Source organism: Stylophora pistillata, chromosome 10, assembly GCF_964205215.1.
Source record: "Stylophora pistillata chromosome 10, jaStyPist1.2, whole genome shotgun sequence".
Taxonomy (NCBI): Eukaryota; Metazoa; Cnidaria; class Anthozoa; order Scleractinia; family Pocilloporidae; genus Stylophora; species Stylophora pistillata.
Genome location: NC_142528.1, coordinates 18,821,839 through 18,832,319, shown reverse-complemented (window position 1 = coordinate 18,832,319; position 10,481 = coordinate 18,821,839). Strand labels below are relative to the sequence as shown.

The 10,481-nt window shown below is 36.8% G+C and overlaps 2 protein-coding genes across 6 annotated transcripts; both read left to right on the top strand.

The window, feature by feature from the left end:
• The first annotated feature begins 42 nt into the window (after positions 1 to 42).
• LOC148722116 (uncharacterized) lies at positions 43 to 4,407 on the top strand. 5 transcript variants are annotated; one of them, XM_088735147.1, is made up of 8 exons: positions 43 to 418; positions 597 to 677; positions 1,285 to 1,650; positions 1,914 to 2,024; positions 2,321 to 2,559; positions 2,975 to 3,153; positions 3,499 to 3,596; positions 4,102 to 4,407. In XM_088735147.1, the coding sequence occupies exons 3-7, from the start codon at positions 1,497 to 1,499 to the stop codon at positions 3,593 to 3,595; spliced, it is 780 nt and encodes a 259-aa protein (XP_088591273.1). In that variant the 5' UTR covers positions 43 to 418; positions 597 to 677; positions 1,285 to 1,496; the 3' UTR covers position 3,596; positions 4,102 to 4,407. The 5 variants fall into 5 exon arrangements, with proteins under 5 accessions (XP_088591273.1, XP_088591272.1, XP_088591276.1 ...); XM_088735146.1 differs by having other exon boundaries at positions 1,282 to 1,650; XM_088735150.1 differs by lacking the exon at positions 597 to 677.
• On the top strand, positions 4,106 to 7,393 carry LOC148722115 (uncharacterized). Its single transcript, XM_088735145.1, has 6 exons — positions 4,106 to 4,193; positions 4,284 to 4,447; positions 5,309 to 5,482; positions 5,588 to 5,658; positions 5,946 to 6,216; positions 6,514 to 7,393. Exons 1-6 carry the CDS (start codon positions 4,126 to 4,128, stop codon positions 6,858 to 6,860), a joined length of 1,095 nt encoding a protein of 364 aa, XP_088591271.1. The 5' UTR covers positions 4,106 to 4,125; the 3' UTR covers positions 6,861 to 7,393.
• Positions 7,394 to 10,481: the final 3,088 nt, after the last annotated feature.

Genomic DNA, 10,481 nt, shown 5'->3' with positions numbered 1-10,481 from the left:
CGTCACTGCGCAAGCGCGAACCAAGAATTCCGTCGTCGTCTTGTCGTGGACGACCGATCTCGTCCCCGAATGAAGGATTATCATAACTTCTCAAATGTGACAAAATGAAGTATAATCATTCAACATCGAGATGACCGTGAGTCCAACGGTAGACTGGAGATACTAAGGTAGCGGAAGTCACAAAGTAAAAAATGGCGGCGAAGAAGGCGTCCAAGAACAAAGATGATCTCGATGCTCAGCTACACGAGGTAACAAGTTTGCTTGGAGAAAAAGAAATATCACGGAAGAGGGAAAAAAGGTCGGAGTGATTTGGAATTTGATAGGGACTACACCACTGGTTTGAGGAAATACAAGCACAAGTATCGGCCTCGCGAAAAAAAGGTGACGAATACGTCGCTCTGCAGTGCAACAGAAGAAGGTGAATTTACAATATTTTTATCTTTTTCAACGCGATATCCCCCTAAAATTAACGAATACAGTTAATTGTCAAAACGCCTTAAATTTACTAGAATGATTAATCCAATGTTCCAAACAAGCTGCTGGCCATGTTGTCTTAACAAAGCTCATGCAAGTTTTAATTCACTCAAACCTTATAGATTGCGATCCGAGTTTAGATTTGGGAGATGATGATGTATAACCTACATGTCATGAGATGTCACCACCATCAATTGTCAAGCGTAAGTTTTTTTGGGGAAAGAATGTTCTTTTATCCAAACACCTGCAATACAACTGTTTTTCACAACATCCCACTTTAATGTAGATCAATCACTTTAATGAGATCAATCGTTTCTCATGCAAAGGTAATGATAAATTGCTAATAATGGCTGGAAAAAATTGGGGTCCCTGTGCTCATTAGTGAGCTGTAGCCTTTTATCCATCTATAGATCTCAATATCAAGGCAAATCTACTATATTTTCAATGTGTACGTGCACGAGCATGCGCAAATGATGCTATCAACTATCCGCAGTAAGGGTTGCACAAAATGTGAGGAATCACCTTAAGCTTATTTAATAAGGCATTCTTGGGACAACTTGATTTAATGAAGTAAGTGGGGAGTGTAAAGAAAGAGAGTTTATTTTTTATAGGGTTGTACATTTCATTTTCCATGTTGCCAGGTCTCAATCTTTGTTAGAAAGAAAGTTGGTGAAATCACAGACTAACTGGCATTTAAAAGAAGGGGTGCTAAATTATTTTAAAAAATTATGGTCATGAATAGAAGAGTTGGAATGTGCCAGTATCTATTGATGCCCATTGTGACTAAATATTATTTTTGTTTCATAGAAGATGACCTCTAAGCTGCACTTGTGAAATGTGAAGAGGTTCTTTCCACATTTCAAATTGCATCTTCCAAAACTTGGGAAACACGGATGTCTAATTTGACCTCTAGTTGGGACAACATCAGGAAGTAGCTAATAGAGGCAGTCCTTAGCTGTGAGGGCTTCCCCTCTCCAGACATTTACAGCATTTGTTTGGAAGGCAAAGTCTGTATACGATTTATGGAGTGCCCAAGACAGTTTATGTGCCATTCATGCGGTGAAAAGGTTCACAAGTCTTTGCCTTTTCATGACAGAGATACATATGTAAATGGGTACTTTCATGCTATTCCACCAACTGTTGGAGTTGATGGAAAAGGTTATCACCAAATAATAGGTAATCTCACAATATACAGTGTCCATTTTTTTAAATTATTATTTTCACTTCATATGCTTAATTATACATTTTTTTTTAAACCAGCATATTCAAATTGAACTTAGCATAAGCAAGTAAAGGTGGATGGAGACTCATTCAACAGGTATTAATTAGCTTTAAAGTCATAAGTGGTTTCTTAGAGAAATTTATGATGATGATGATTATGTTATATCACAATGCAAAACAACATTTTTAATGTAGCTGTGCTTCTCTCTTTTCCTTAGATAAGTCTTTTCCAGTCCCTAATATACCAGATCAATGTTCAAGTTGCAAAGAGGCTGGAGTCATACAACAAGTTCCATCTTGTGGTTTCTTAATAAGCGTTAATGAAAAAGGTAATAGTGTCTGTTTGCTTAAACTGTCCTGGATTTTTACTTATTTCCTGTATCTAATTATTAAGTAAATTAATAAAAGTAATATGGCTTGCTCTTTATCTCAAATTACTTTTTGATATGTCCTTTTTTGGTAATCAATTAGATTGTAATGCATCATAAGAAGAGACTCATTTTATTAAAATTTTAATTAATTTCACCTTAATTTATTACCTATAGTTATGGGAATTCCTAGTTGAAGCCATTTTACTGCACTTTAATGTTATCATTATTCATGAAGTGAATAATTTCTTTTTCAGGACGATATGATTTGAACAAAGTCATAATCCAGTGTTCCAATTGCAACAGTATCATTCTATCCTGGTCTCTGATTGATGTTGTAGAAGCAGGGTTTTGGTGTGGGAGTCCCAGTGACACCAGTTATGTGTTTGACCAACAATTATTCAGGTTATGGGATTCAATCCAAAAAAGAATGCCTGGGACATCAGAAAGCTCCTCTATTCATGGACTTGAGGATGTATCAGTTATGAAAGGAAGGGTATGCTTTTCTTTAGTTGAATTAATTTTATTTAATTTTCCACTTATGTTTCTGCATAATTTTTTGTACAGTAGTCTATTGAATGGTCAAAATTGTATTCTGACACATTCTTGCTTAACACCTATCTTTGAATTGTAATATTTTAGAGACAATGTAGCAAATGTATGGGGTTACAAGACTTGCTCTTGGCTCTGACACAATAATCTGATTGTCTATAGATTTTTCACATACTTTTAAGTTTGTTGCTAGAACATTTCAATATAATTTTCAGGTTTTATACCTTGTTTGTTTTTTTTTTTTTGAGATTTTTGTGTACATAATATGGTGGAAATCTTACTTTTGTGCTGTCTGCTGTACTTTGTCTAGTATTTACTATTACTGACCTACCTAAATTGATATTTCTATTTTTTTTTAGGCACCAACCATCAATCACAGCACATTTAGTAGATCTTTTAAAGGGTGGAAATTCTGCCAGTTTGAATTGGGTCATCTGCAAGGTCACAACTGGATTATTTGCCCTACATGTTCCATCTTTCAGCACTCCTGCCATGTTGATGGAAATATGAAACTGTATCGTTACAGTTCATCTGGAGGGTAGGTTTTATTCTAGAGGAAAGGTCTACACAGAACAATGTCAAAAACACCCAACATTTTATCAATGCTCATAAAACTTGTATAATAGAATGAAGGGTGCAAATTTGTAAATTTTACTTTTATTAGTGGCCTGAATACAAGTGGCTGTTGGTTATTGCATTACTTATATTTTAATTTGGTGTGTTTTGTTGAGTTTATTTATATTGCAAAGATATATAAAGTTGAGGTTTAATCATTAGGTTAGGCACAATAGTAACTGTTGTCATCCATTGTCTTTAATAATATGCAGTTATATCATGAAAAAAATGATACATTTTAGCCAGTTATAATTGTTTTCTTCTACAGACAAAGGAGGCAATCATATTATGAAGATCTTTTTATTGCCAACAAGGGGGATGTTGATAGTCACATGAACAAAGTATGCAAAGCAGTCCAAATCTAAGGTGTGTATATATGCAGTTTTATTCTGATCATTTTATACTAAGTTTATAGCCTCTTAGCAAGCTGTGACAAGTTTCTATATTGGTAGGATTGCATGAAATTTTGACTTTTCTGTTACAGTATTAATAGTTATTAAATGCTGCAACTAGGAACAAGACAATATATGTGGGAGGTATCACATTGGTGGGCTGCTTCTAATAAGGGTAGGAAGACAGCCGAACTAGATGAGACAGGACTTGAGATTGCAGACTGCCGGCATGGTTTGGCACAGTGGGCAGTGAACATGGTGTAAAACATTTTGTAGATTTTTTCCTATCCAGGGGTACAGTATGAACAATGGAGGTCCATTGCCATTCAACTTAAGGCAATTACAAAACAATGAGGACTGATAAATTGGAATCAATCAAATTCAGACTTGTAACTAGACCTTAATTAGTCAGTTACTTCATTTTAGTTAATTGAAGTTATAGACATTCAACTGAAAGGTAAGTTATTCATATCTTTTAGATCGTGAGGAGTTCATTACTGAGCATGCTATTGCTTGGAATCAAAGAAAAATCAATGGCATGGCACAGAGTCTGTCAAGACGATACACACAAGTCAGTATTTATGCAATATTACTATTGCTAAATAGCTATTAAACAGACAAAATTATGTTACCATTTCTACTCACGCTTTATCTTATTTAGACTCGTTCAAACAGCGTGCACACCTCATCAAAAGATTTCTTCAAACAAGAATAAGCAGTCTTCCCTAATAGATAAGTACAATCAAGAGAACGAAGGCAATGAAGCTTTGCAAGCTACTGTCTCTGAAGTTATGAAGGGGAATTTCCCATGGGGAAACACAACAGGTAAACTTTGTGAATCTTAGTACTCAATTCAACTTGTCTCTTTTGTTGAGTATTTCAGCTTGTAGCTGTCATTTTTGTTCTAAGTATATTTTCATTCTATCATTGATAAAGTATTTTCTTGTACATTGTACAACTTACTAATTTTATACAACATGACACACTTGTGATAGGGGGTAGCTTAGTAGCCACGGTCATTGTGTTGGTGTCTTAAGAAAGACACTATGCTCCAGCACTGCCCCTCTCAAGAAAATTGTACCAGTAAACTGTTCACAACTTCTAATAGATCAGGTCTCTTCCGAGGTGTTGCATTTTTTCCTACTTCTGTCTAACCTGAGCACGCAGGACATTAAAATCAAGAACAACAACAACAACAACAGCAACAACAACAAGCCGCTTATTTTCTTTGCTTTTAAAACGTTATTTTGCAAATAGTAAATGCTAATCTAGGCGGGCCATTGATTGCTTATGCATAAAACTAGATCAATTAAATAACATTAATAACAATTAAGATTTAGTTACGTGTAATATTATAATAGTTTCTGCATATTAAGATTGCTAAAACAAAATGAGGGGAGAGTAATGAGAGGAGAGTAATGAGAGGAGAGTAATGAGAGGAGAATAATGAGAGAAGACACTGATTTTAATTACTTAAAGTTTCCTGTTCTTGAATAATCTCGTGTTTAATAAGAAAGGAATTTTCTTTGTCCAGCATTCTTGGTTATTCATTTTTAATTCTAGCTTTGAAAGACTTTTTGAGTAGCTCTCTTAGATTGCGTGGTATCTCATTCCAACAACTGGTACCAGTTATTGAGAATGCATTGTGTTTTTGTAATTCAAGTCAGTTTTCATTCGTCCATATAGGTACACCAATGAGAATCAAGAAAGTCATCGTTGAAAAACATGAAGTGATCACGAGATGGGATGAAGAAATTACTCTCGTAAAAAATGAGATGGCAAACATTGTAGCGTTCTACATGGATGTTACTATTCCTCGGCTTGAAAGGATTGTTGTGGAGTTACAGGATAAGTTGGCACGTGAGCATGTCATAACCATTAGTCTTTCCTGTTCTTAACATTAACAGTTTGCTGTTAATAGAAAATAATCTTGATAAAGCGTTCTTGTTCTTTTTCCCTGTCAAGTTCCTAAAAGCAGTTCAAACGTACCACGCGACAACAACGAAGCATCTTTGCAACCCGAGATGGAAGAAAATGCAATTACCTTTATCTTTGTGTTTACTTATATACTTATTTATTTATTTATCTACGTACGTACTTATTTATTTATTTAGTTTTCACACTATCCTTTGCTTCACAATTGCAGTACATTTCGTACTCTTTTGCAATACATTGTGCACTCTTTTACAATAATGTGCTTACACTTTGCTTTACACTACTCTGCGTCCATGGCATACCATACCAACATTCAGACACACTATGTAAAAGTAACGTAGCATCAATATTTCTCTCTGCGACACCCTCTTTCTTTTCGTGTGTCTAGGAGATGAAGTACAGAAGTAGTTCAATGAGTGTGGTGGTTCCTGAAGGAAAGTTGAGTTGTACCAAAAAGGGAATTGCCTTTTGCAAGAGTCAGATTTGTTCTGCAGCTACCAAGGTCAAAGCTGCACTAAGTGGTAGTGACTACGAGGAATATCTGCCTTTGGAAGAGGGTGCAGAAAATGATGATGACGTTGACGTTGACGACGGCACGTACGACAGCACTGGCGATTGTTCTGAAGATGAAATCACCTTTAGTTACAAAAACGTACCAGGTGCGGGAATTAACGTTGTGGTACTTGGTGAAGGAATTCCCCATTGCGATACATTTTCATGGAAATTTCCTGTCGAAATTAGCCAGTCAACGCTCGACGGCAGAAACGGCAGTTCGGCTTGTAGTGTAATAGCTTTGATCTTTGCTCATGGAGTGTGGCATGAGCGGCTCGATCTCCAACCTACGCTTGAACTATCTCCTCTGTGGGTTATGTTACTCTGTGCATCAATCAGGGTGGGAAACCGCCTTTATGACCGCTGTCGACACAGCCTACCTCAGCATTTTTTTTCACCCTCAGAGGCAGCCACTGTCGCAGAACAATGTGTGAGTGTGTCCGTGCATTCGCCCTTGGCTAGACGAGTTTGTGGTGACCATGCTCCCACAACTCCAGTGCACCAGTTATCAGCACTGTGTGATGGCTTCCACGGAAATGCAGCTATACTTATAGCCAACGAAAAGACCGTTCTTTTCTTACCACTAGCTGGTCAATCTATTGCCTTGGTGGACAGTCATCGTCATGGTGACCTTGGTGCCGAAATATTACTTGGTTATCAAAGTCGTTTAGAGCGATTTGTAGTTGCGTGCCAGAAAGTGCTCGATTTAAATGATGATACTTACTGCAATCTATCGTTTATTTATTTTTAGGCCAGGAGAAGTCAGACTTGATCATATCTCCATTTACAAGCCTAGTACGCTGTATGGAACTTGTATTGAATTTTTATTTATTTCAGCGTGTTTGAAAGTCGCATTATATACATTTTAAGTATTATAATATAATTATTAATAATAAACAATGCAGAGAGGGTTGCGGCAACAATTATTGACATTTTGTATCAAATACTGAGGAAAGTTTTCTCCCCTACTTTTGTTTGAGGGCGATCTATTCCCTGGGTTGATCATCGGTCTTGAATATTGAAAATAAAGTATATGTTGTATTTATTAACCATAATTCTATTTTTTTTTTAGTTTTGTCTCGGAATGCTTTTATTGATTCCCATTTTCTTTAATGTTTCTAACTGTAACGGTGACATGGTGCAGCGAGGAGGAAAACAAGCAACATTTGCAATATTTTGTTCAGTGCATCTGCCTCCCGGCTCACTACAATTTCCAAGTAGACTGTAAATTTCACGTTCACTTTAATATCAGCATTATTAAAATCGTCTATTCCACTTCAAAAACGTTCCTTTTATTTTGTTGTAACAAGATGGACAAACCCTTTGGGGTTGACAAGAACAGTGAGAGCCACTTGAAGTGTTGGACGCACTTTACAACAGATTTCAACCGTTATTGAACTCGTGTTTCAAAGCCTGATATTGTCTCCGACGAAAGTTTCTCGTGGTTATCCCTTGTAATATACCATCGAAATGTTGAGGTTTTTATTTTCTTTGGAACCCTGATACTGATCACTGAGGCCCTGGATAATTTTTGGTTCCGCAAAGCCGTTTTTAAGGCAATCTGGGGAATACGCCTGAAACTCCTCTTATCAAGACAAGTTCTGTTCATATTAACAATATGTGAATAAAACAGCCTTGTAATAATAAGGTTTAGGATTTTGCCACAGCTTTCCCGAACGAGAAAACTGTTCGGGGCCTTCGAGAAAGGGGCCCGTGACCCGAGGCACTACATGCTGGAAAGCCTAGTTTTTGTAAAAATCTACCCCGTAAACTCTCATTTCTTTTCATCGTGTAGCCGTTATTATACCAAAGGGAAGCTGGCGTTTTCCTTTGTAAGCGGTTAAGTTACAACGTGAACTGACAAAATTTCTAAAGACTCTTGCAGATCTGTTGATAGGTCGATGATAAAGAACCGTTTTCGATTTCTCTGTTAGAATTCGGTTGGGAGAAGAGGTCTGCATATTACAATTTTTTAGCCTAATATTGCCTAATATACTCAATGAGCATTTCGCAACGGTTGGACAAAAATTAGCTCATCAGATACCTCCAACTCCAAAATGTTTAACTGATTTCTTAGGAAAATGTAAATCACGCGTCTCGTACTAATTTTTTCAACCTATCACTCCGGTTGAAATTGGACTGGAAATATTACCCAACAATAAGTGACACAGCCTCTACTCCTTCCCTACTCGGATATTAAAGTGTGCAAGTGACGTTCTACGTCATGTCGTAGCAGAAATCTTTAATTTGTATATATCACTTGGAACATATATAGCCAAAATTAGATGTGAAAAATCGCCCATATTTAAGGATATGAAACTAAACCAAACAATTACGGGCCCGTATCTTCACTGCCTAATTTTAACAGAATTTTGGACAATTTTTATATATGAAGAAGACATTTTTTTATCGCTCTCAACGCGAATTCCGCGAAGAGTATTCATCCTAAAATCACTCGATACTTACAGCAACAATATATTAGACTCTCTTCTATAAGTGAGCAAAATTTCATGGTTTAACCATTACTGGTTACAAAGTTATAGTCACAGTCATAGCAAGTGATCCATTTTTAAACCATTGCGCTACTTCTTACCATCGTAGTTCTGTTTTGTGTCATTGAAATCTAATAATATCTACAGCTTGCAAATGTTTCTTTTTTTATATACTAGTGTGCCAAATTTCATGCCTACGCCGTGCAGGGTTTAAGAGTTACAGTTGTTCAAACGAGTGGACCCCTGTTTACGTCCGCCATATTGGATTTTTTTTTAATTAAAAAATTCATAAAAAATTCAGCTTTTATCATTTTTTCATTAAACCTACGCCAAAGTAATTAGCATGATAAGTAATTTACGAATATGGCAAAAAAAAGAAATGAATTTTTTGAACTTTTTCGATCGACATTCAGCACTACAAACGTCGCATAAGGAAGATTCCGACCGCATTCCATTCACTCTCACGTTTCACCCTCACAACCACTCAGTTAAATCCATCATTCTTAAAAACTTCAAATTACTTCAAAACGATCCAGAGACAAGCACTATCTTTTCGCAGCCTCCGCTCATTTCATTCAAACGCGACAAAAACTTAGGCAATTTTTTGGTCAGAAGTTCTTTTCAGACTAATGAGCAACCAGGCACTTTTAAATGCGCTCGTGCGCGATGCAAAACGTGTCCTTTCATTCACAACACTGATAAAATATCGGGACCTAAACGATCCATTAAGATCACCGATCACTTCACGTGCACCTCCGCTAATGTAATCTATTGCATAACTTGCACTTATTGCAAAAAGATATACATCGGCGAAACGGGCAGAAGACTAGGTGACCGATTCCTAGAACACCTTCGAGACGTGGAAAGGAATGACAAGGACACATCTAAACCAGTCGCTAGACATTTTAATTTACCTAATCATTCTAAGCAACATATGGCAATCTGCGGTCTTTCCTTGCACTTAGGTGGCACGGAAAGCCGTAAAAATCTTGAACAAAAGCTCATCTTTCAAACCGGCAGTCTCAATCCCACAGGGATCAATGAACGCTTTTCATTCCACTAATTTATTCATGTTTTTCTCGTTGCCATGCACCCACCAATAACGTAGCTCCATTTTCTACCTTTAAAAGCACACACACCCCACAATTCCTCTATTCGCTCCGACGAAGGGCTAACGCTCGAAACGTCAGCTTTTGTAATCATTACGGTGGCCAATTTACCATTTCAACTTTGTTGATATATCCAAATTATTAAAATATACCAAATTGTTGCTCTATTAAAGAGCTTTCTAATGGTATATAATATGTTGTTGCTTATTAAAATGCCACGTCAAAAATGTGCAATAACCTCGTTGTCAATTTCCCCTCCTCTCCTGGAAGTCTTTCTCCTTTTTTGAGCTTTTTACGCACATCGTAACTCTCTGGAAATGCTATGAAATAACTTGATACTTACAGCAACAACATATTAGACTCTCTTCTATAAGTGAGAAAAATTTCGTGGCTTAACCATGACTGGTCAGGCCAATACAAAAAAATCCAAGATGACGGACATGAAAAGGGGTGCTCTCATGGGAACTGCTATAACTTCCTAACCTGGCAAGTTGGCTATAATTAACCTTACTCGGAGCCTAGAGCATTTTGCTTAACTTTGCATTTTAGACCCAGACTGATTGGAACCCAGACATGCCAAAATAGACTGACTTCACAGCCGTGATCTGGAAACCCTTCGCAATTTGGGCTGTCTTAATTAACATTGAAGAGAGGTAAAATTTTTTGAAGACTGAATAACAATATTTTGAACACCGAAAGTATAACTTTGACGTTTGAGAGGTTGAAGTAAAGGTCTGTCAACATGAGCGGTCTTGTGTAAGAAAATTGTTT